This window comes from Hydra vulgaris, chromosome 12, assembly GCF_038396675.1.
Source record: "Hydra vulgaris chromosome 12, alternate assembly HydraT2T_AEP".
Taxonomy (NCBI): Eukaryota; Metazoa; Cnidaria; class Hydrozoa; order Anthoathecata; family Hydridae; genus Hydra; species Hydra vulgaris.
In genome coordinates this window covers 40,285,001-40,312,598 of record NC_088931.1, presented here as the reverse complement: position 1 = coordinate 40,312,598, position 27,598 = coordinate 40,285,001, and the positions used below count along the sequence as shown (strand labels likewise).

At 29.7% G+C, this 27,598-nt stretch overlaps 1 protein-coding gene across 1 annotated transcript; it reads left to right on the top strand.

The window, feature by feature from the left end:
• The first annotated feature begins 18,326 nt into the window (after window positions 1–18,326).
• Window positions 18,327–26,817, top strand: LOC105850118 (GPI ethanolamine phosphate transferase 1). Its single transcript, XM_065813227.1, has 5 exons — window positions 18,327–18,764; window positions 18,837–19,121; window positions 19,240–19,599; window positions 22,787–22,969; window positions 24,928–26,817. The coding sequence occupies exons 1-5, from the start codon at window positions 18,407–18,409 to the stop codon at window positions 26,487–26,489; spliced, it is 2,748 nt and encodes a 915-aa protein (XP_065669299.1). The 5' UTR covers window positions 18,327–18,406; the 3' UTR covers window positions 26,490–26,817.
• The last annotated feature ends 781 nt before the right edge of the window (window positions 26,818–27,598 follow it).

Genomic DNA, 27,598 nt, shown 5'->3' with positions numbered 1-27,598 from the left:
TTTTTTTAAATAAAACCCGCCACCTATATACGCAATTTTTAAAATAAATCCATGACTTACGTGCGAGATGTGCACTGTGTAATCTATTTTTTATTTCATGTACGACTTAATTTTGAACGGAGAAAAATAAGAAATAATATGCGCATTAAGGAATATTTCTAGAGGTCAGCAAAAACAAAATTATGGGTCTCAAAAGAATGCAAAATGTACGCTATTACCAAATTAAAAAGACTTTTTATTCGTGTTAACTGAGGTATGTGAAATATTTTGAATTATTTTTAATATTTAACTGTACCTAAACTTGTCAAATTTTATCTTTGAGTAATAAAAAAAAAGCGTTGTAAAATCCGCTCAAATACAATTATCTAAAACCAGGTAAATACGTAAAACCAGGTTAAATGCTCAGTGCAGAAATAAATTGTTAGGAAAAGTTTTTAGATCTTTAAAAAGTGATTTTATACAAATATCCAAAAAGTGAATTTAAATGGACGAAAATAATTAAATATTATATGATCCTGTTATATACAAGATCTTATGTGCTGAATTGTAAGTACTTTAAAAATAACTTTTTTCAATTAACGAGTGAGATGTGTATGGTCGAAAATTTCCGGGGAATTTTTTAAAATTTGTTATTGCAATAATCTTATAGTTTTATAAAATGTATTACATACAACAGTGTACTGAATACTATCTATGCTTTGAGTCAAGTTCTTTAACAAATTTAAAAATGAATAAAATATCAAAAACTATAAAACAAAAAACCATCGTTACCAAGTTCTCTAAACCTATCATTCACTAATATTCGTGGTCTTCAAAGTAACTTTTCTTCTGTTGAGTCTTATCTCTTTCAAAGTTCACCAGACTTACTTGCTCTTTGTGAGACTAATTTAGTTCAGGAATCTCACCTGGTGATCTTAGTGTTGATGGTTATCTTCGTTTAATTCGTTAAGAGTCCTGTAGCCACTTGTTTGGGCTTGGCATTTACATTCGCAAGAATTCGCCCATTTGTCGGGAAACTAGGTTTGAATCCACGGACTATTATTTTATGTGCTTTCGTTTAGCACCACTTCACTCTACCGCCTTTCTCTTCGTTCTATATCGCTCTCCTTCATCTCAAGACTGCACTCTTTTCGATGTTATTTCTAATCATATTAACCAAGCCCTCTTTCTTTATCCATCAGCCAATATTGTTGTTGTGGTTGACTTAAATGCCCATCACACTGAATGGCTTGGCTCTAGTGTCAGTGACTCTGCAGGCATTAAAGCCCACAACTTTTGCATCTCTCAATCCCTAACTCAAGTATTTAACTTTCTAACTCGCTTTCCAGACAACCCAAATCATTTACTTTCTCTATTCGACTTATGTCTTGTTTCTGATCCTAGTCAGTGCTCAGTTTCTCCACATTCACCCTTAGGTGCTTCTGATCACGGTTTGATCTCTCTAAAACTAATATCTCATTCTTCTTCATCATCTAAATCCCCCTATTATCGTACCTCTTACAACTACCTTAAAGCTGACTGGGACTCTTTCCGTGATTTTCTTTGTGATGGCCCTTGGGTAGAAATCTTTCATCTTCCTGTTGACAAATGTGCTTCTTTCATAACTTTGTGGATTCAGGCTGGCATGGAATCTTTTATTCCCTCTCGACAATTCCAGGTCAAGCCTCACTCCTCTCCATGGTTTTCCTCGCATTGTGCTGCTGCAATTGCCAATTAAAACCGTTACTTCTATATCTATCAGCAAAATAATTCTCCAGAAAACAGACGTCTGTTTATCACTGCTAGAAACAATTGTAAAAAGGCTTTGTCTAACGCCAAAACCCGCTATTCTCAGGTCATGAAATCTCGTATCTCACCTCAAAAATTAGGCTCTCGTGACTTCTGGAGAATCTTTATTAATATCAATAATAAAGGGCAAATCTTTAATTCCACCTCTCTTGTATGGTTCAGACTTTGTCACCTCACCTAAAGACAAAGCTGAATTGTTTGCTAAGAACTTTTCATCAATATTATCTCTTGATTCCAATAGTTGCGTTCTACCTGATATAGTTGTCAAATAGGTTGATCCATTGCTTGACATTCGTATCACTCCAGCTTCTGTATCTAAAGCGATTTCCTGCTTAGACTCTTCTACAGCTTGTGGCCCGGACAACATACCTGTTATTGTCTTGCAGAAGTGTTCTCCGTAGCTATCGTCTATACTTTCAAAACTATTCAACAAGTGCTTATCAGTCTTGTTTTCCAGCCTGCTGGAAAGCGGCATCTGTTATACCTATTTTCAAAAATTGTGGAGAGCGATCCGATTTGTCTAACTATAGTCCTATTAGTCTTCTTCCTATCATAATCAAGGTTTTTGAATCTTTAATTAACAAACACTTAATCTCTTATCTTAAATCTAATAACTTACTTTCTGATCATCAATATGGATTTCGATCTTCTCGTTCTGTAGCTGATTTGCTAATAGTAATAACCGATAGGTTTTATCATGCATTAGATAAAGGTGGAGAGGTTAAGGCCATCGCTCTTGATTTTTCTAAAGCTTTTAATAAAGTTTGGCATGCTGGTCTTCTCCATAAGCTTTCTTCTTACGGTGTATCTGGTAACATCTTTAAGATTATTGAATCCTTACTTTCCAATCGTAGTATAAAATTTGTCCTCGATGGACAGCTCTCTTCTTCTTATTCTATATCTTCAGGGGTTCCTCAAGGTTCGATCCTTGGCCCTATACTCTTTACTTCATCTTTTCTCTTCCAGTAACTTACAACTCTAATTAGTGGTTCTTGCAGTCTTGTTGGAAGCGAAGGTTTAAAAAAAAAAAAAAAAATTATTCCTTTGTTTCAAAAGTATACGTTTTATCATCGTAGTATTTGGGTATTCATTAAATATTTTAACATAAAATATGAAACCAAAAAGATAAAAGCCACAAGTGAAAAATGCACATCTTTTAGTCAAATTTCTATTGTCGATTTAAGGTATAAGACCCCTCAAAAAAATTTTTTATAAGAAAAATCTTTTTAACAAAAACACAAAAAATATCCTGAGAAACTACAACATAACAGAATTCTAAGTAATGCAAAATAAATTCATTAGTTGCCATGGTTACCAAGCAAAATGGCAGACATCCAAAAATGCTTAGGTAACTCGCGGCCATTCTAATTCTCAGTAACCGAAAGCTTATAGAATATGATTTTTTGGCATATGATTAACAACATAGTAATCTACAAACTGAACTAAAATTGTTCTAAAAAACAAAGTATTTAAGTTATGCTGATTTTTTCATAAGGGAATTTTTAAAGCATTTTTGTGAACTAAATCTTCTACAAATCAAAAACTACAAACATTATTGTAAAACTTTTAGTTCCAATTTTACAACTAGATGCAATAAACATTTGATAAAAATTTCATGCAAATCTGACATACGTTTAATGAGATAGAACGGCCGGGAGGTTAAAAATTAACAACTTGAGAAAAAAGTAGTTAAATACTACATTAACAATTTTACCAAATAATAATGTCAAATACTCAATTTAAAATCTGTTATTTATAAGAACAAGAACCAGGATCATATAAACAACCTTCTTGGTCATTCTCTGCGTCATCTTTTTTTTTTTTGCATCTACGAATAACTTGTCGTCGCTTTTTAGATGTTGGTCGATTTTGATACTCTGCGAAAACTAAACGCTTTTTGTTCATGGTTGAACAGCCTTGAAGTGTATATATACCAGGAATCATATTCAATTTTTCAAATAAAAGTGTACTTGCTTTTCTTTCAATATTAAAATTTGAAACAGCATCATATACACTTAACTCCGTCAACGATACATACTTTGTTTTAAGTATGCGCTGCCATATCATTCCATTAAAACTTTTATTCTGGTTTTGCATCTTACCATGACGGCATTTTTTTTGAGAGTTCTTCTTGAGATAGATTGATATATATATATAGGCTTCATATGACTGATGACTGAGATTGGAAGACCAGCACTTGGCTTGTAAGCAGATGTTGAATTAGCTTTGTCCTGTTTATAATGACACCAACTATGTATGATACCATCAGGGCAATAAGCATGCCAATTATTTTCAGCTGATGATGCAACATGGAACAATGTTGCAAGTATGGCCTTTTTCATACCTTCTAACATGTGATTCAAAAAAATCTGGACAAACTTCCCGCCAATTTTTTCTCCGCGTAATTTTATCAATTTTGATTGGTTCGCACGCCATTTTGTAGAGAATTAAATTCTCTACAAAACTCATTAATTTTATACTGAGCAACAAATTTGAAATGATGAAAAAAGTTATTTCGAAACAAGATGACGTAAGAAAGCGAGTGTACGAGTTTATTGAAATTAACCCAGAACTTTCCAAAAACGCAATTGTAAAACATTTTATGATGGAAAGTATTCCAAGATCTACGCTCTACAATATTCTAAAACGAAAAGACAGCAACATATTACCCGAACGACAAGTTGGAAGCGGTAGGAAAGCAGTTAAGATGACAAAAAAGAAGACCAAACAATTGGAAAAAAAAATCGACCATCAACATGGAATCAGTCAACGTTCTCTTGCTAAAAAGTTCATTGCAATCAATCATACATATGCAAAAAAATAAAGCAGAAGACAATCATTCATTATCATAAAAAAATTAAGGCTCCAAAAAGAACTCCTGAACAACAATCTCTTGTTCGTCCAAAGTGCTCTAAATTGGTTGAAATTTTTCGAAAAAAACAAGTGATCATTGACGATGAATCATATGTTGGATTAAGTAATAGTAATATTTCAGGAAACAGTGGATTTTATTCATCAGATGTTACTACGACACCAAATGATGTTAAATTAAAAAGAAAATCAAAATTTGAACAAAAATTATTGGTTTGGGTTGCAATTTCTCCAAAGGGATTGTCAAAGCATTATGTTGCACCTTCCGGTCAAGCTGTCAATGAAAATGTGTACATAGACAAGTGTTTGCTCCCATTTATAGAGACTGTTCATAAAGATGATGAAATAGTTTTTTGGCCTGACCTTGCATCATCTCACTACTAAAAAAAAGTTCAAGAATTTTTGAGGTTCAAAAATGTCGAATATGTGCCCAGAAGTCAAAATATTGCAAACGTACCAGAATTGCGACCTATTAAAGATTTTTGGAATGAAATCAAGAGAGCAGTATATGCTAATTGTTGGGAAGCTAAAAATTTGATCCAACTGAGGAATCGTATCAACTACTGCTTCAAACATGTCTACATTGAGCCCGTACATCGACTTGGTAAGGAGAGTTTTACAAGAGTTGATACAGTTCGTAGACAAGGAATGGAAAATTTGTAATTTTTTGTAATATTACTCTATGAACATTGCTCTTTTTGAAACATCGTTCAAAACTTAAAAAATAAGTCATCTTTCTAAAAATATTTTAGAATTTAATTTGTCCAGATTTCTTGGAATCACATGTTAATTCATTGGCATTTCGCCTGCCAACAATTCTATAGTAGTTTTGTTGGTGGTCAATAATAGCATTCGTTAAATTGTCTTTGCCTCCAATTCCTTTAACGGTTTTTTTCATAGTTTTTGATCTACTACAGACTCGTTTCTGTACACTCGTCCAATACACTCCAACTTACACATTGTTATACCAGGATAAGTATCCTTAACATAAGAATAGCTTTTACAATCGCCAGCACCATAATAGCTAACATACCTTAGTTTATTTTGTGAAAAAAAAACGACTAAATATTCTTTGTGCGTAATTACTTCCATGCCAGGAGCAGAGCCACGATAATTTAATTTAAATACATGTGATGACTTTCAAGCTTCAAATGCGCAAGGTTTATTTTCTTTAAGTTTTAATTTTAGACTACATGCTTTGTATGACTGACTCATTGACTCGCAATCAAGGATTTTAACTGTGTCCGTTGATATTACTGTAACAACTCCATTTAATGAAGAAAACCCACGACGTTGCCAACTACCATCAGCTGATACTATTCTATTATTCACATCAAAAGTTTTTTTCCTAGAGCTGTCTTTGAAGTATAAAATTCAATTTTTTCATTGCAGTTATAACTGCTCTATAGAGCACCAAATATTTAACATTGTGAAGTCTGGTCATCAATGTGCATTATGCCAATACAAATTGTCTGAAGACTGCTGCGAAATTCTTGATAAATTGCAAGATCTGGAATCTTCTTTTGCTGGTGATGTCAAAATGTCACTTATTCACATTGCTGGTTATGTTACACAAAATGATAAAGAACGAATTGATCATGAACTTTTAGATCAAACAACGTTCTATTATCAGAAATATGGTCAGTTTTCTAAACTTTTGGATTGTGATGGATTAAAAATTCCAACTGATAATTCGTGCCAATGGACATTTTTTTGTTTTTTAATTTTTCAAATAACTGAAGATCATGTTTGTCGAAAATCTTTAAGTAGAATTTTTATGATTATATCAGACTATTATTTATCGGATATGGAAGAACATCATCGTAAAATATTAGGCAACATTTTTTTAAAAAATCTATGCACCATTGTCACTCTAAGATCTGGCAAAAGCCTGCACTAAAGGTTTTAAAAATCTCTTAAAAGTTTGCTTAATTGTCTACTACTTATAATATATATAGTATACTATTTTATAAAAGATTTATAAAAGTTTTATATAGTGGTTTGCTTGTTTGCAGATTTTGTTAACAATTTTAAATAAAATTTATCTAATATTCTTTGTTTGGTTTAATAACATTTCTACTCAGTATAAGAAAATATCAATTTTTGTATTTTAGATGTTAAAGTCAAAACTAAAGATGAAATTATATAACTATGTAAATGTGTGAAATTTTAAATTAGAAAAAATTTCTTCGCATTTTATTAACATTGTTTATTACTTAAGATAATTTTTCTTACTGATATATTACTGATTTGGGGATACATGTATGAAAGTGCTGCTACATTTACTAATTTATATATAACATGTAAGAGAATGCTGCAATATATATATATATATATATATATATATATATATATATATATATATATATATATATTATATATATATATATATATATATATATATATATATATATATATATATATATATATATATATATATATATATATATTAGAGATGGGAAACGAACCGAACCCGAACCGAACGAACCGAACTAGAACCTTATCTACGACAGAACCGAACCGAACCCGAACTTTAGTTGTTACTAAACCGAACCGAACCCGAACTTTAAAACTGTTGTGAACGAACCGAATCAAACCAACTGTTCTTGCCCTAACCAAGCTAAATAGAGGCTTGAAAAAGTGAAAATTTTGCAATTCACACATCACTACAATACATAACATGCTACATTACCTAATGTGTAACATACATAACATAATTCATTACCTAATGTATAACATACCACGAGTTTAGAATTATTTTGTTCTATCTCTCATATTAAGTGTTGGAAGAAAATGAGTTAGTAATTTTAGTAATTAATAATTACTTTTAAAATATATTTTAATTTTTAAATTTCTTCTAAATAATTTGTTTAAATCAAAATTATTTAAAGCATAAGTTATTATTTCTTTAAAAACTAGCTAAAATTTTAAGTAATTTTTACTTTTAGAAAAAAATGAAAAATTTTCTCCCAACGTTTAAAATGGGAAATAGAACAAAATAATTCTAACCTCGCGATAAGTCTACAATTCATAACATTACCAACCAAAATGGAAATGTTGTTTCTAAACATTTGCAATATTGAGGTGTTGTTAATGTTCTGAGTTTTTATTCATATCTTAGTAATTAATGATTGCAATAATTACATAATATTGTAGTAATAGTGAGTAACAGTAAATTAACTCGTAAATGGACTAAAAAAGTGTTGGAGAAATTGATAACAGACGGAGCGGCTCGCTTAGTACCTGCATCATGGACAAAGAGTGAATGCTGGACACGCTTCCGTTGCGTTGAAGTTGGGGATGAGGTTTGTAGCTATACTTACTGCATATAAAATTATTTAGTTTTATAAATATTTCAATAAATCAATAATCACCTGCATCTCTCAGGCATTGCATATTGCACACAATGCCAAACTGAGCAGCATTAAGGTTTGATAATTAATTGAATATCAAATGCTAAATAGAGTCAATTGACCTTAGTTATAATACACTTTATTTGATTTTTGTATTACTGTGAGTAATCATGTTATGATTAACAGGTTGTCAAGGAGTTTGCCGTTTGTAAGCAGTGTGGATTATGGTTGTCAGTGCCAATTGGTCATACTACAACTTTACAAAGACATAATACATCACACATCAATAAGATCAGTTCAGAACCTGGACAATTAAAAATGACAAGCTTTTTACCTAAAAAGACAGAGGTTAATAAATATAGTTTGCGGATCATCCTGCTTTCCTATTTACTGTTTTAACTTTTCACTTGCTACCATTGATAGCAAAATATATTTGTTACAAGTTGTTAGCAATATTTTAGAAATACAATGTTTTTTGTAGTACAAAAAAAAAAGGCCATTATGTATTGCTATGTGTTTAATGTCTATTGTTTATTGCTTTATACTTTACAGGTTCCTAAACACATTTGTGAATATGCTCAACGTGCAGCCCTTTACATGATTGCAAAAGACATTCAGCCATTCTCGTGTGTTCAGGATGATGGGTTCCGTCACTTTTCTCAAACAATGATTGATATTGGATCGAAGTATGGATCAGTGAAACTTGAGGATATTTTGTGTGATCGAACAACGCTGTCTAAGACACTACTACCAAAGTTCTACAACGAATGTGTTCAAAAGCTGAAAGACAAACTTGCTGGGGTTACTCATATCGCAATAACAACTGATCACTGGACCGATGACATTCTAAAATACTCTTATCAAACTTTTACAGCACATTACATTAACAGCAGTTATTGCCTTATAAGTAAGTGTGTTGGATTGTTTGAGTTTAGTGAGTCTAAGACTGGCATTGCCGTAAAAGCAAAGACAACTGAAATACTTAAAAAACTTTTCCCTCAGACTATAAAAAGTGACAATTTGGTATTTGTTACTGATAATGGGAGTAATATGAAGTCGGCTTATCGCAACGATGTTAGACTTAGTTGTGCAGGTCATAATCTTAATTTAGCTGTTGAAAAAGCTTTGAAATCCCCTGGTGCTAATTTAGTTCATGAAATGATCAAGACTTCAAAGGAAATGGTGGGCTACTTTAAACATAGTGGGAAAAACCAGGAACTAAATCACACTCTCAAACAGGATGTTGCGACTCGTTGGAACAGTCAATTTTTTCTTTTGCAATCACTGTCATGCCAGTTAGATCATGTCAAGTCAATTCTTGCTGATTCAAAGCAGTTTGACAAACTTGAGCAACTGAACAACGTTAATGAAAAATTGTTGCATGACGTCGTAGAATTTTTGCATCTCTTTCACAAGGCTACTGTACAATTGTCACATGACAATGTGCCGACGTCCCCTGATGTATGGCCAATGCTTTTTTATCTTCGACAGTATGCGACAGTATGCGTGATTTGAAGGCAGTTTTTCTGTCCAGTTTGAATGAAAAGTATGTTATTCATCCTTTGCACAAGCTATCAACACTTATTGTTCCTTTTTACAAATACTTGTTTTTTGTCAACACAGACGATTGCAATTTTGTTTATTCAGAAATGCGTAGTATGGTGGACAAAATTATTTCTTCTTCACCAAATCAGGTGATACGAAAGGACTCAGGCAATACAGATATAGACAGCTTTAGTGAATGCAGTCATTCAGATCAGCTGCCTCCTGCAAAGAAGAATAAAGCTGATCTTTAATCGTATTATTTGCTGGCAGACTTAAAAACAGTTGCCACTCCATTGTCTAACGCCGACAGTAATGACACAAGACATGAACTTGACAAATACTTGGCACTGCCCGTGACAGCGTGTGATGCATTGCAATTCTGGAAAGACAATGACCGTGAACATAAGCTTCCGACAATGGCATTGATTGGTAGAAAGTTGTTGGCTATTCCTGCTACAAGTACTGCCAGTGAAAGAGTGTTTTCAGTGTGTGGGGTGACGATGAGTGAGCGCAGGGCTCGCCTAAACCCAGAAACATTGGAAATGCTGATATTTCTCAAATACAACATGCAGCCCTGATTACTAGACTGACAGTAGGCTACTTAAGCTACCGTTATCTGTGTTCAGAAAGTTACTGCTTTAATGTTTTGTGCACTTTAACTGCAGCTATTAGCAACTGCATTGTTTTTTGAACTTTTGAAGTTGCAGTATAAAAGCATTGCAAATTATTATTATTCAAGTTATTTGCAATGCTTTAACTACTTAATATTACTTTATTTTATTTGTGTTTTATCATTGTGGATGTAAAGCTTTGTAACTAATAAAAAAACAGTTTTGTTGATACCGAACCGAACCCGAACTGTGCTTAAGACCGAACTGAACCGAACTCGAACATTAGATATAACCGAACCGAACCGGACCCGAACTTTAAAAAAAGGGTTCGATTCCCATCTCTAATATATATATATATATATATATATATATATATATATATATATATATATATATATATATATATAAAGAGAGAGAGAGAGAGAGAGAGAGAGAGAGAGAGAGAGAGAGAGAATATACAAATAATTATACATATATACCTATAGAAATAAATATCATACTGTATGTATACGTACTTGTACAGGAATACTAGTTTAAAAACTTAAATGGAAAAACATCATACTTTTTGCATTTATTTATAATTTTATTCACAAATAAATATATACGTACAACAACTTTTCATTAAATTAAAAAAATTCATTCTGTATTAGTGCTGTACACAAAACTTATCTGATGAATCATGCAAAGAAGACGCAATATTTTCTTCAAATTCTTTATCTAGCATTCTTAAAATGTCTTCGAACAGTAGTTAAAGATAGTTTCATATGAAATCCATGTACAAACAAAATCGAGAGAAAAAAATCAATAATAACGAAAGTTTGCTTACATTGCCCGCCATTTTAAAATCTAACGATGTTTTCTGGTAGCAAACACAACGTATTAAGATATTATTATCGGCGGAGGTGTACTTGATTCACAGGGTTATGGGAGGGTGGCATATCTTAGTTGATTTCAATTAAAAAACAGCTAAAATAAATCATTGTTTTATTGGCACGTGAATCAAGTACACTTCCGCCTTATTATCTTTGTTGAGTATAACTCTGATTGCAATTTTTTTTTCGTTAAGTATAAATTTGTTTAGAATAAGTACAACTTAAGATTAATTTGTTAAGTATAATAAGAAATTTTTATTTGTTAAGAGTAACTCTGATTTACAAATTTTATTGAAAGTATACTTTGAATAACAATTCTCAAATATATTAGAAAACCGCTCAAACATACTTACAACTATGAATTGAAAACTATCAAACTGTAAACCACATGATATCATAGAATATTCGAGAGTTTACCACAATTGTAAACTACGATTCCATTGCAATCCAATGGAATCGTAGTTTACAATAGGTTAAAACTTAAAATTCAAAATGAGTTAAGATTGTGTGTTTTATATCTATGGTCCATATGATAGCCGCATCTAATTTAGCGCGTATTTATTTAAGGATTATACCAAACTAAATTGAATAGTTATGTGGATGTATTATGTGTTCCACATGTGGGCCACACTGATCATCAGCATATATATCAATCATCAACTGGAATATACTTTCACACTTTTATTCCACTTGTAAGCACTAAAGCCACATGTGGCCCACATATATCTTTCTTGTCGGACAGCTACAGGAACAACAGTCTATCAAAGCACAGTGCTCTAAATTATACAGAATTAATTATGATATAATGTATATCATATTAATAAAGAATTATATTGATATAATATATATATATATATATATATATATATATATATATATATATATATATATATATATATATATATATATATATATATATATATATATAATTTGTATCATATAAATAAAGAGATAATGACTTTTTTTTAAGAGTTACACAACCGCTGATTTACAACTTGTTCCATATAAATTAAAATTCAAAATTTGTGACTTATTTATCAGGGATAAAATAGTCCAAAAAACTGTGCTGTTTTTAGAAAACCACCTTTAAACATTTCAGCATCAATTACGAAAGTAGATTACAATACATGTAGCACAACGTGCATTATCTTAATTAAACTTTTATCTAATTTAACGCTAATAGTTGTGGCTGTTTATTCTACATTTTTGAAAACTTGTTGGGCATTATTGCCATTTCTTGATTATCCAGAATTACCTAGAGAGATCATCCGCCAACTTTTTTTTTTTTTTCAACTGGTCTAGCATCAGAGCCGTTGGCAATATTTCATCACTTACAGCTGCTTCTTGCACGCAAGAAATAATAGCAAAGTACTTCAACTCACTGAAAATAGAAATTAACAAAGCAGGTATTAAAGTAAACACTTCAAAGCATTTATGGACTTTTAATGAAACTGACTTCTCTAGCGATCAAGGGAAGCAACTCATAGTTTCCCGACGTGGTGCTAAACAACCATTGATTAGTAATAATGAAAAAATCAATTATACAGTTGGAAATTGCAACAATGCTCCTGATTAACATATGTGCTATACATTATTTTTATATCAAAAAATAATGTATAGCACATACGTCTGTACAAAAATTGGTGCTAAAATGGTCTAGACGATGCTCCAACATTTCCATCCGGATGGATGGAAGATAAGCAATTTGTGCAGTGCTTCACTGGCGTGTGTGTTCCCACCATTAAAAAAAGTCACTGTAAATAGGTTAGTCAACCTGTTAAATATTGGTTTAATCAATAAATTAAATTTATTTAATTAAATAAATTAAACTTTGGTTATTTAATTACAGGTACTCATATTTTAGTCGGAGATGGACACTTGACCCATGATACGGGTTGTACTTATTTATATCGAATACAATATCTTGTTAATTTGTTTACCAGTTTATTTGTCACAAGTTCTGCAGTCTCTAGATGTCGGTATTTATTACCACGTCAAAAGGGTTTGGCACAATTTACTTCAAGAGTTATACACTGAGACAAAGTTTAGCAATTTGTTAAGAAAATGTTTTAGTAAACTGCAAGTAAAACTGTTAAGTTCTGATGAATTTTTAACGCGCATGCAAATAGTCACTGGACTTAAAAATTCTGGCTTGTTTCCTGTCAACATAAAGAAAACTAATCAATCTAAAATACAACATACTAATATGATTGAAACACTTTCATCTTAACCTGAGCATTATCATCTCAACAACTAGAATCTATGCCAGTGCCACCACTACCAGCACCACTAGCTACACCATTTCAGCCTCTGCTTTCTAAATCTACATCAACAACATCTAGCATCAGTCTATGTCGTACAGCATCGTTTCCAAAATTAACTCTACAGTCAACTCTGTTCAGAAAGAAATCCAAAAAGAAGTTAGTTAAAATAATTGCAATCGGCCCATTTGCTTGCAGTAGCTTTGCAGCAAATTTTTTGCATCTAACACGTTGACACAAAAAAATTAAAAAAATGTAGGCGTGCCAAGATGTGATGGAGAGCGTCTCAAAAAATATGAAATATTCAAAGATGCTGACAGCAAAAAAACAGCAAATCAAGCTAGGAAACAACGTAAGCTTGACTTTGATGATGAAAAGAAGATAAATCAATCAACAACAACGACTCCAACAACAAAAGTTATTGATTATTTTTTTAGTTGTTATCATTGGTTGCATTTTTCAATTGAATTGGGTCATGCTAAAAGGGAATAAGTTACAAAAATTGAAAATTAAGTTTTAACATTTCAAGAATAGATTTCAACTATTCATGATAAAATTAGACATGTGAGACGCTTGGTTAACTAACTACAATCGATTGTAGAGCTGTTTATGCTAGAAGGAGTTAAGTCACTGACTTTTAGTATAAAAATTCCTCTTACGACGTATGCAGACGTAGCAACTGACTGCAACAGATAATATGAGGCAGTTGTTGTTTTTGTTTATTGTACTGTAAAGCTTAACCTAAATAGGAATTAACTTTATGACAAAATTTATACCTTGTGTTCTTAAGTTATTGTATTGTACTGTAGAGCTTAACCTAAATAGGAATTTCCTTTATAAATTAACTTTATGTTTTGTGTTCTTAATCTTATGCTATATAATAAATAAGGAAATGGATATAAGTTCAGATAAAAACAATGAGATTCTTGAAATACTGTACCTCAAGAGTACACTAGCTACTCTGCAGTTATTTCGTATTCGATGTTACTAATAGTTTTACAACTTCATTTTCACAGGTAAAATTTTTAATAATGCACAGTATAAAAGTACTTTTTGTTTTTTCGCTGCAAGAGGAACATCTATCCTAAGACTATTAACAAAGAGAATCAAATGGATATATATCCAATGGAAATGGTTTCGCTATGGAAACGGTTTACTGTATAGTAAACCATTTCTAAGCCTTCAACACTAAAGATGAGCAGGGTTTGTTCCTACAATTCTTCATTGATTCCCAAGAAATAGAGCATTTTGATCGAATGCAGGTATGGTTTAAAGCCTTTTTAAGTTTACCTGCTGTTTCAAAAATAACACCTCATAAATGAAATTTTTGACAAAATTTAAAAATTAATATTTTAAGAACTAATAAGTTTTATTATTTAATATTTCAACTGTTAATATGTTAGTATACGTTGTTTATAAATATATTAAAATAATTATTTCAAATACCATATTTAGCAATATTATAAAGTTTTTTTGAAAGATGTTTTGTTTGAGTAAGGAAAATTTCTTTATTCATCTTTGAATAACAATATCTAATTCTTGCTTCAAGCTCTTCCAAATTCTCAGCTCTCCAATTATTCTCGTACACTAGCCGTTTTAAATCCCCCAAAAGTTTTCAATTGGTCTTGCTTCTGGAACGTTAGCTGGGTTTATATCTTTGATTTTTTTACAACTTTGATTTTTTTTAATTTTTGTGCTATTGTTCAAGGTAAAATAGCTTTCATCATCCATAACAAAATCCAAGTTTTTATAATTTTCGTACAATTTACGACATTTAGGACGCATAGCTTTCTTCTGCTGATGACTACGATCTGGACAATTTGTTTTTTTGAAAGTTCGAATGTTAGTCATTGTTTTTAATACTTGGGAAATTCGAGTTTGACTACAGTTAAAAACTTGAGCTACTTTCTTTTGGGAGCACCCTGACTTATTTTCAAAAAATGCAGCAATCTTTGGAATATTTTCTTTAGTAGCTTTTTAGTACCTTAACGATTCGACCATTTCCAACTTTTCTTTTTAGAGATCCATTCTCCAATTTTACGATTTTATCGTAAGCAGTTGATCTGGGTAAACCCTATTCCATAAACTGCTTAGCAACAACGCCTTACCTTTTTCTCAATTTTTTTGGAAAAAAATTTCCATAATTTTTTCAAGGTCCTTTACTTTGACCATTTTATTTTCAATATTTAAATAATATTTTTAACTTAATTAAATTAAATTTAAATAGATTATAAAATCCTCTTTCAAATAAGTATAAAGGTTTTTTGCGTACATGAAATAAATTATACAATAAATGCAATTAAAATTTGTCCGAAATTTTATTTATAGGGTGCTACGAATTGAAAGATTGTGAGCTTTAAAAATGATTGGGAAAAACCCAGTGGATAAAAGGGGACGTCATATAAAACAAGCATTGTCTGAAGTAACCAAAATTTTTATTATCCATCACATTGAAAGCTTTCCAAATAAGAAAAAAACACACTTTGTTAATGACAACTATTTTGAAAAGCCTATATACTACCTAGATGCCACTTTAAATGTTAAAACTTTGTAAAAGCTGTTTAAAGAAAAACACTTTTTAATGTAAGTTGGCGAAACAAAGTTTTTCAACTACTCTAAAGAAAATTATAATTTTCCTTTGCAAGGCCGCAAGTTGACATACGCTGCACTAGCAAAGAGCTCAATTTAAAGTCCTCACAACAAACACGTTTTTGTTTACCACCAAGGCTCAGCAGGTAAGGTTCAGATGTAGTGTGTTCCTTTATACTTAACTATTTAATAAAACTAGAGCAGCAGTTTACCGAACTCCACTCTCAAATAATTGTTGGAGCCAAAATAAAAACTATTCATTAGCCATACTGATTTAAATAAATTTGAAAAGATTGAGCAAGTCTACTTAATTAGAGGGCACTCCTTCCTATCTTGTGATAGGGACTTTTGCATAATAAAGCAAAAATTAAACCGACACGATAGGCTGTACACAGTAGACCAAGTATGTCTACTTTTTAAAACATCCTTCAAAAATGATAGATTTGTGGTACAAAAAGTATTCATTGAAGTTTAAAATTCCTCATGAATTTTAAACTTCAAGGTCGCAATTTTACAAAAAAAATTTTTTGTTTCCGATGAAACCAAACGTAATTAATTTTGAAAAGAGTACTTTTCAATAAGCAAGTTCAGCACTGTACATGATATAAAATTTCCTTCTAAGGTTATTGGCCGACCTTTCATCAATTCTGTAATGAACCATAGCTTTTTCTTAAGAGCAATTGGTCGCCCAAACTTATGTTTTACAAGTAAAGAAGCTTACCCTGCAGGAAAAGTACCAATAAAGATGAAAAAAACAGCAGTTATAAAGTAACTAAAGCCATTCTAGTATTAATTTAATTAGTTTATGCTGAAATTGATATGTGGCCAACAACCGAGGTTGTTGAAGTTGAAAATGATGACAAACTTGTCGTTATTTTTATTGATTATCTCAGACTAAAGAGATTTATTCGAAGATATTCTTCAAATGAAAAAGTAATATATATTTTTATAGAAGTACATATTTATTTTTTATTTGAAGAAACATTGTTGTTTTTAATAAATAACATTATTTTAAAACAAATTTATCTGTCCTTTTATTCAAATTATGCCAAAAGAAGATAAGTCAAACAACTTCAATTTTTTTTTCATCTGAAAGCATTGTAACCTGAGTAGCAAACAATATTGGCGCAATATTATTTATATACTTTACAAACTGTAAACAATATTGCGCCAATATTGTTTGCTACTCGGGAAATGTCATTAACGAAGTGTGTTTCTTGATAACTGGGGTTATAAAGAATTCATATACAAAGAATTAAATCTTTTTGGATAAAAATGAAGATAATGCAAAGTTTTATTTAAATTTCTAAAAATGTCAATCAATGTGATGTTGAATACTCCTCTTTTAGCATGAGCCGATTCAAATCAGTATTCTTTTAATTACCCATCAACTTCCATGTTTCATTCTCCCAAACATGGGGTATGAGGTATAAATGAGGGTAGAAGGAAATAGTTTTTTTTCCCAATTAAATTACGTTTCTGAAAATACTTTGAAAAATATTTTTATATATTTAAATACACCTGAAAATTCTCTAAAACAAAATAACAAGAATTAGATCTAATTCTTGTTATCCTTGTGGATGTTTGCACAGAAGATGATGCGCTGTGGTAATTACAGTGATAGCTTATAATCGAATTTGATTTGAAGCAGTTGTCATTATTAGCGTTGACAACTTCGTTTGGCAGTGCGTTCCATGGGTGAGCGACGCGGTTGTTGAAAAAATTGAATCGAACTAAGCAGTTTTTATCCATTTCACGATTTGCTGTCCATTTCACGATTTGTTGTCACAATGAAAGCGCTTGCGATGACTGTAGCTTGGTGGGATGTTTTTTATTTTTGGATGAGGTCGCCGCTTAAACGTCTATTGAGTAGTGAGTAGTGAAGTTTGATGCATCTCGTCTTGTAGTCGAAGCGCTTTATTTCGTGCGATACTTTGGAAGCTGGATGCGTTCTATGGTATTTATGTCTTTTCAAGGTACGGACACCAGGTGGTAACTCCGAACTTGAGATGTGGGCGTATATAGGTGATGTAAAGCTTTTTCCTTATTTTGCTGATGAAGGTGTTCCTTATTTTGCTGATGAGATGTCTCTGCTGATGAAGATGTGTTTTAAGATACCAAGGACATTCTCCACTGGTTCAAATCACAAGAGTTTTCAAATCACAAGATTTGAAAACTCTTGTAATTCGAAACATTGGCGTAGGAAGGTCATTTAAGTTTGAGGTGTTGAAACGGAAATTAATGAGGGGAAAAGCAACCAAAATAAGTATTTGAATGGAAAAAACAGAAATTTTTCAAAATTTATGGGGGTTATTGCCCCCTCCGCTACCCCCTCTTCCTACGCCAGTGGTTCGAACGTATTTTTAGACCCGGTTGAGGATTCGAATTGCCTAAGTTCTACTGTAATTCAAATTCTGAGTTAAGCTCTTAATTCCCGATTTAAAATCTCCAAAACCTCGATCTCGGTTAAACCATCTCGGTTCTAAAATGCGATTCATTTTTTTCAATTAATTACTATGGTTTCTTATTTTTTCGAACAGTTGAGTTTCTTAACTCTTGGAGCAATAGTTCATCTTTTGTATTTATCATCAGTGTTTCATATATACTTTAAGTCTCCGATCATAAATAATGTAAAACGTGCAACGGTTCAATCTATTTCTCCTGCAAAACGTGTCATTTTAATAGTTGCTGATGGATTACAAGCTGAAAAAGCATTTGATCTAAAGTATAAAAGTAAAACTCCTTTTCTTCACTCAATAATTGAGCATAATGGGTCTTGGGGAGTTTCTCATACAAGAGTTCCTACAGAATCCAGAGTAGGGCATGTTTCCTTGATTGCTGGAACTTATGAAGATGTTTCTGCCATAACGAATGGTAATAGATTCATGAAGCTTTTATTAATTTTTTTAAAAACAGGATTTTGAAAATGTTTTTATATATTAAAAGGTTGGCAATTAAATCCTGTTGATTTTGATTCAGTATTCAATCAATCAACAAAAACTTGGTCTTGGGGCAGTCATGACATTGTAGGTTTGTTTGATAAAAACACAGAAAATGTAGAAACTTTTTATTATGAACGTGATCAAATTGATTTTGGAGGTAAAGATCCTTCTCAGCTTGATCAGTGGGTATTTTTAAAAGTTAAAGAATTTTTTAGAAATGCAAAAGAAAATTTGGCTCTTTTTAAACAATTGCATAAAGAAAAACTTGTCTTTTTTGTTCATTTACTAGGTGAAATTTATTTTTGTAATTTTGAGTTATGTTTTTTTTTATTCTATGTTCAGTACAACTTTTTATTTCATTTTAATTTAATTTATAGTTTCACAGTATATTTCTTTTAATACAATAGGTATTGATACAAATGGCCATGCAAAAAAGCCAGATTCAATAGAGTATTTACAAAATGTTGCCTTAGTTGATGAAGGTATAAAAAATATAACTGAAATAATAAATAATTTTTATGGAAATGACCAGAAGTCTACTTTTATTGTAACATCAGATCATGGAATGACTCCATGGGGTGCTCATGGAGCTGGTTCAAAAAGTGAAACTGAAACTCCTTTTATTGCATGGGGAGCTGGTATTGTGAAATGTGAGTATCAGGAAAATGTAAACAAAGATCCACAAACTGTTGAGTGGGGCTTACAGAACTATAAAAGACATGACTTATTGCAAGTTGACATAGCATCGCTGATGTCTTACTTAATTGGTAAGCATTATTTTAGTTTGTATAGTAGCTTTTGTTTAACTTTTTTAGTTTAAATCTATTTTTAGAAGTGCTTTTTAATATTTTTGAAAGGTATGGTTAAATATCTTGATTCTATATTCTGAAATGCTTTTAAAATATTATAAATAAAATTATGCCAGTCAGTTTGACCTTATCCATTTACTTTATTTAATTGTAGTTATATTTTATAAAGAATATTGCACTGACTGATAAAATTAATTTAAATTCTATTCCAATTTTATAAAAAGTTTTATATGTGTATTGTTTTTTATTTACTATAAAATGTAGAATTAATTGGGTTTTTTTTGTATATCTGTTACATTTTATATATAAGCAATCTCTATTTATGTCTTTTCTAAGATATTCTAATAAAATATTGAATTTAGTAATGAAAGTTTTTATGTAAACAATTTTTTATTGGATGCTTTTCTTTAAAGATATAATAAAACTTAAAAATATTTGAAATTTCTGAAAGGTAAAATTTGGTGGTTTTTCTTTAACTTAATATCCAGGATATATTTAAAATGATTTAATGTACTGATAAAACAAGTGTCTACAGCTAAGAAAGCATGTGACCTAGGTGAGCATCTTACCTAAATAATATAAAATAAAATGTAAAACATTTATATTTATAATATAAATATAAAAGTAATAAAAAGTATATATTAAGATTCTTATTATTAAAAATAACAAATTTGTGGTTTATCCTACTGGGTTTTATGTTATATCTTGTTATACTGGGTTTATATCTTAAACTTATTTAAGATATAAACAAATGTCCACTTTTTTTTTTTAGTATAAAATTTTATTGAAATAGCTAGTATAGAAGTTCAAATTTTTATATTGCAATTATAATATTGTATAGTACAGTTTAGTTATAATCTCCATTAGAGCTCAGTATAGTACAATTATAAGTTATAATTTCCGTATTTAAAAAAGGATTTAATTAAATGTATGGCTTAAACTTGCTGATACTTAACACTTTAAGGGTTTTAATGAAATTTCTTGACTCTTTTGACACATATAGATATGAAAGTTGATATGTATATAGATATGAAAGTTGAAATTTAGATATGTAAGTTTTGAGTTGGTTTTTCTTAAGAATCGTCTTTGTTTGCAATCAAAATTCTATAATAATAAACATAGAAAATATAGTAACTTACAAAAATAAACAATGAAAATTAAGGAAATGAACACTAAATTAAAGTTTAAAAAGAATAAACAAATTAAATAATTTGGTAAAAGTTTAGTTCTGGTTTAAAGTTTGTCCAGTTGTCTTCAATGCATTGATGCTCAATCTCACAATTTTGCATCTTGTTTTTACTGATCAACAATCAGCAAAATCAAATAAGTATTATTGTAGTTTTTAAATTTATATCATATACTTTTATATTATATAGTCATTTTTAGTGGTTGCACATTTGTGACTCATGTTAATACCAATGCCGATGGACAGAAAAATATTGATTAATTTAACAAATATCAAAATGTTTAAAAGTATAAGTCATACAATATTAAATTGTTTAAATTTTTTTTTAAATCGAAATTTATATTGAAGTATTAATTGATATTATACTGCTAATTGGTTGTGTATTGTTGGAATTGAACCTGTTGTGAACAAATACTTTAAATCAAACCCTTATTCTTAATGGTATAGACAAGTTTGGCTTAAAATATAGATTTTTTTTAACTATAAAAGAACATGTTTAAAAAAATAAAACTTTATAAGCATTAGAATCAAATATATTTTTTGAAATTCAGCATAAATTTTATTAAAATACAAAAAAAAATTAATTTAAAAGCGGTTATCTAGATATAAAGACTTGTTATTTTCAACTAATCATCAACTTAACTTTTTGATTTTAAGTGCAAACACATAATGTATGTGTACCTGATGCCTCTAATGCGATTCACAGTTTTGCGCAATTTGAACAAAAGTTAAAAATAACAAGTCTTTATATCTAGATAACTGCTTTAAATTGATTTTTTTTTTTTTTGTATTTTAATAAAATTTATGCTGAAATGCATAAAATATTTGATTCTAATGCTTATAATATTTCTTTTTCATTATTAAAATGCAGTTTTGTTTTTTATACAGAAAAAATTGAAAGTTATTTTTAGAGTAAAAATAGGTACTAAAACCATCACTATTAAAAAAATCTCTCATAAATTAAAGCTAATTGTGTAATGCAATGTGTTTAAAAAACAAATAGTGCTGAAAAAACTCTCAAAAAGAGTTAGGAATGAGTATGGATATCTCTGAAACAGTAAAGAGTCATATGCAAAAATTTAAAGTAAATTTTTTAAAAATGTAAACTTGTATACCTAAAATCTGAGAACTCTGTGTCAATAAAAAATTATACAAATAGGTAAACATGCGAGGCAAATATAGACAAATAGATAAACGTGCTGGGGGTGCACTTTCAAATCCTCAGTACTCTTCACATGTTCTACCTAAAAAAAATAAAAACTTTCTGAATGTTTTTAAAAACATCACAGTCTGTTAATTTGTGTTTTAATTTTTAAAAAAAGGATATAATTTAATAAATTTACTTAATCAACTTTAATGGTTTTTACATATAGTGTACTTGATTTTGTCTTTAAACACAAAGCTATAGGAATATGTGTCTAATATAGCGTATATAGATAACAAATTGTTACTAGTTTTTCCTATCTTTATAGCATACTGTTCAAAGAAAAAAAAAGAATAATAAAAGAAAAGATTGCTACCCCCTGCCAAACCCTCAGTCGATGTAGCTGCACTGATTTACGGCAGCATGCTATAAGATAGTCTATGTATATACTAAAATCCCTGACAGCAGACTATTTCAGTGTGACATCGGGTGTTATCTAAGCGCTCATTTAAAGTATATATATATACACATGCAGTGCTCAAAGTGAGGTGGGATGCCATCCTGTAATTTTTTTATAAAGTATAAACCATCCTGCCACCTTTTTATAAATCTCTATATATAACAATGATTAGGCGGGATGGTATTTTTAATTTACCGAATATCATCCTGTTACTTTTATATATATATATATATATATATATATATATATATATATATATATATATATATATATATATATATATATATATATATATATATATATATATATATATGTTCATATAGATTCTAGTATGATGCATGTAAAATATTTTTAGGTGTTAATTTTCCAATTAATTCTGTTGGTGTTATTCCAGATGAAATATTAAATATATCAATGCATCAAAAAGCTCTTGCTATGCTTGATAATGTCAAACAAATAGTTGAACAGTATCACGCACATGAAAAAAAGGTTCTAGAAAGTGTACTCTATTTTACCAAATTTTATAATGACCAAGAGCGTAAGTATTTTTTATTAATGGTTAAAATAATCTGTTTATTAGTTTATTCTACTTAAATCTGCTTGAAGGATGTTAATTAGTCTTTATATGTTTTTTAAATTGTGAATTCACATTTAATAAGACTACAAGCATTGAGTTACTAAAAAAGCATTGAGTTACTGAAAAAATAATTTATAAACATAAAGATCATAGTCATTTATCTAGATGACAGTGGAAATTTAAAAACTTAATTTAAAATGCAAATAGAGATGATTTTAAAGTTTGGAAAGTGAAATATGGATAAAAAGTTATTTGAAAAAAAATTGAAGTGATAAAACTAATTAGATCGGCAAGTTACATGGGTAGGAGTTTTAATATTTGACACAAGAGAAGTCAAGCCCAAGTGGCATAAAGATAAAGTTAAGAAGAGAAATGGTAAAATGAAAAAGTTTTGTTGGACAAGTGTTCAGAACAAATTAAGTTAAAGGCATTCTAGTCTAGCATGTGCTAAAAGTAGTTAATAGCATTTGAACGTAACTGAGTTTTTAGTTTTCCAGCCACTGTAAGCCCTAAGAAGTTATGGGGCCCTTTTTTTGTCTACAAAAACTTTTATAAAACTTTTTTTTATGTAAAATCTTTTTGCGTAGGAAATTTAACCAGAAATAGACTATTACTATTTTCGGTTAGCGGGTTTATTTTATTATTAATGTAATAAAGTAATATATTATATATAATATATATATAATATTAAAAAAAAAGAAAAATATAAAAACTTGTAAATATATTTTGACACAAATTTTTATTAAAAAGTCGATAATTAAACTTTAACATCAATAGTTAAAAAAAAAAAAATTTTCCCAATAATTTATGGCAAGAAAACATCAGCTGGCAATTTGGATTATTTACATTTGGATTATGTAATAAAATATTTTATTTGAAAATATTCACATTATATAATGAAATATTTTATTTGAAAACTTCTATGGAAAAATCTAGTATGAGAATTAAATCATTTGTTACAACATTTTCATCAGTCATGATAAGCTTAGTAGCTTAGTTGGACAATATAAAAAAGATACTTTGCCGAAGATGATCCTCCTCCCTGCTTTATGTGTATCAAAAAATTATTTTATTAATAAAAGTTTATTTTTAATTTTATTTGAATATATCATAGTTTATTTAAGCTGATGAGTTTCATAAAATAATAATTATGTCATTAAAATGAATCATAGATTAAAAGAAGAATTTGTAAGCCAGTGTTTTGGAAAAATATTTTGGTAAACTTTTAGAATACATTTAATATAATTTGTAAAGGATATTTCACATCACATATTGAGTATTTAAATGTTATTAATACACTACATTTTCATGCCTGAAAATATAGAGGAAATTTCTGTTTTTTTTTTGTTTGTTTTTCTTAATTTAAATTTTTCTATAAAATGTATAAATGAACCAATGCCACAGCAACTTTTGCTGTGATACATTTTGTTGCCACATCAACTTTTTTTAGTGTCAAAGATTTCATAACTTTCAGAAAGAAGCAATCTACATGTCCATAAGTTTTTGAAATTGGGATTTTTTGCAAAAAAAAATTGGAGTGGTTTGAGCCTGGGACTAAAAAACTTTAAAGTGTTGGGTTTTTTGTTGTTCCTAGGCTTAACCCCAAACTTGGAGGAAAAAAAAAAGCTTCTGCATTCATCTAAATTAAATTTAAATTTATTTACAGATTTAAAATTTTATCTAATAACCTTTTAGTGTTTAAAAGTTTTGACCACATAAAGTTTCTAAACAATCCATAATGAGGAATTTTAAATTTTATGTCTTTGTCTTTAGATTACTGATTAATATATATATTATATTATTATATTATTAATTATATTATTATATTATTATATTATAGATTAATATATAATATATATATATATATATATATATTTAGATTACTGATTAATATATATTTTTTTCTTTCTTTGCTTTAGTTACGTATAAGTTGATGGAAGCATCAAGCCTGCTTTCAACTGGTGAATATATTTCTTCAATAGAAAAATCCAAACAAGCAGTTGTTGTTACTTTGAAAGGAATACAATATTATCACAAATACAACCGTGTGCTTTTAAGTTTTTTAGTTAATTGTGGATTTTTGTTATGGATTTCTTATGTTGTGGCGAAGATTCTATATGAATATACCAATGTATTACCACGTACCTACTATACACCTACTGTTGTATTGTTTTTTCAGTCACGATTGTTTACAGTTTTTTACATGCTTGTAATTTTTTGTGTTTCGTTTCTGTTTATTACAAAATCTGGGGAATATTTTTACTTGTTATTTCCAGCAATAATGTTTAAATTGTGTCTTAATCAAGGTAAGATATTTTACAGGATTGTTCTTTTATGCAACAAGCTATGGTCGCAATCTTCCTTAAATACCATCAGTACTATTCTTCAAATCCTTTCAATTTTACTTGGAGTTGAGATTATTGTTATTGCTTTTTTTTATAGGTCCGCTCTTTCATATGTTAGTTTACTTTTGAGCCTAATGCCTTGGTTAAAATTCCCGGTTAGAAAGAATTTTAAATCATATATGACTTTAGGTATCTATACATCATGGACTTTAGCTTGTTTATTAATTGCTATATTTCCGTCGTTTCCGGTCATTGACAGAAAAGAGAACTATTTGCTTGTAATTATTGCAGCTTTTATTGCTGCAACAGCTGGACTTAGTTTTAGTTCTATAATTAAAAATCAAAATGGTTGGGTTATTTCAACAGTGACAGCAATTTTGATTTTATGTACAGTTGTTAAAATGCATACCGTTATTAACATACAACAAGGTAACGGGTTACCATTACTAAATCAAGTTTTTTCCTGGCTTGTTTTGATTATGATGCCTTTAATTTCAATTCTTACTGAAAAGCATTCACCAACGAGATTAGTCTCAGTTAGTTTATCTTTGTTCTCTATTTATATTTTGACATCAATTTCATATGAAGCTTTATTTTTGTTAGCTTTAGTTTTCCAACTTTCTTTGTGGATTTTCGTAGAATTTTCGTGGTTGTCCGAGATAAAAAGAGAGGACCAATTTTTAACTCTAGAGCATTTACGCATTACTTATATGTTTTTATATTTTATTTTTTTGTCATTCTTTGGAACTGGTAATATAGCAAGTATAAATTCGTATGATATCGCAACGGCTCTTTGCTTTAAAACTGTATTTAACCCATGGATTATAGGACTAGTTGTAATCATTAAGTGTCTCATACCTACGGTCATAGTTGTTATTTTCTGCTGTTCACTTTTTAAAGTAATAGTTTTGCCCATGCGTGGGTTGTTTCTTTGTATTTTGGTCTTAACAGATTTAATGGCATTAAACTTCTTTTTTTTTGTCCAAGATGAAGGCAGTTGGTTAGACATAGGACAGAGTGTGAGTCATTTTGTTATTACATTAGTAATTATTATAGCATTGTTGCCGATTTATGAGGGCTGTAAGCTTATTTCTGGTAGTATTCATTTTCAATTTGAAAAAAGCCATTTTTTGTGATTAAAGTAAAAGTGCTTTATATTGTATTTGTATTTAGAAAATATTTATTTTACGCTATAATTTGTTAATATAAATCTTTTTTCTCGCTGTAATAATATTTTAGATTAAAAGTGATCAAAATGATACCATAAATGTTCTGTACGAAGTTGTTTATTGCAGTGCATATATAAAATTGTAGTTTGTTTTTTTTAGTATTTTTTAAATTTAAAATATTAATGATCCTGGAAATAGCTAAAGTGTCATTGACGTTCAAATATAGATGTTTATTAAATATATGTATATTACCCTTATAGTTATAACAAAATAAACAAAAAAGCAGCTTTAAAAAGATTTTTTTTTTCCGCAACTTAACGTTGAACTATATCACTTTTTTTTCTTTTTTTTTGAATAAGTTTGGATGTAAATGCGTGCACAGGAATTTTTGTTTTTACATAAAATAATATACTTCTAGGAAAGATTTTACACTAAGAGTTTTTGCGGAATATATTATCGCAGAATTAACTTTTAAGACTAGGGTTGTACAAATTGTGAAAGTTGGGTACCCGTCAAACAGACGAGTGGGTACAACGTACACATTAAAAACCCTAGATGGGTTTCTTTGAATGAGTTTTTTTTTACAAGAAATTTAAACGAAATTCTTTAAGAATGTTCTCTATAGAATATTTAAAAGTTGCTAAAAATAAATAGCAAGTTTCTTGAATCTACTATAATAGCATACCACAAGCTGGGGAAGACTTTATACTTATAATGTGGTAAAATTCAGGTTTGTAATAAAAAGTGAAATTTTTAAGCTAGATGAATAATTCCTTATAAATAAGCATCGAATTATGTATCTTATATTTACTTTTTTGTCTCTTATTCCTTATATTTAGCGAAAATTGTCAATATATTTGAATGACCATCACTAAAGTTATACTCGATCCAATGCTAGAGTTATTGGGAGATAAAAATTGCTTAATATTTTTTTTTTAATTTTAGGTGTCTAAAGAAGTCCTTACAGTCTTATCACAAAGCACCGCGGAAGAGCATTTGAAAGGAAGTTTATGCCTCCTTCCTTACCGATGTTATAAAACTTGCCCAGAGAGGCGTTGAACTACGGATCCCTAGCT

Coding starts and splice junctions, on each gene's coding strand:
- LOC105850118 (XM_065813227.1), top strand. CDS start 18,407: ATGGTTTCTTATTTTTTCGAACAGTTGAGTTTCTTAACTCTTGGAGCA. Junction 18,765..18,836: donor TGTTTCTGCCATAACGAATG/GTAATAGATTCA, acceptor ATATATTAAAAG/GTTGGCAATTAAATCCTGTT. Junction 19,600..22,786: donor GCTGATGTCTTACTTAATTG/GTAAGCATTATT, acceptor AAATATTTTTAG/GTGTTAATTTTCCAATTAAT.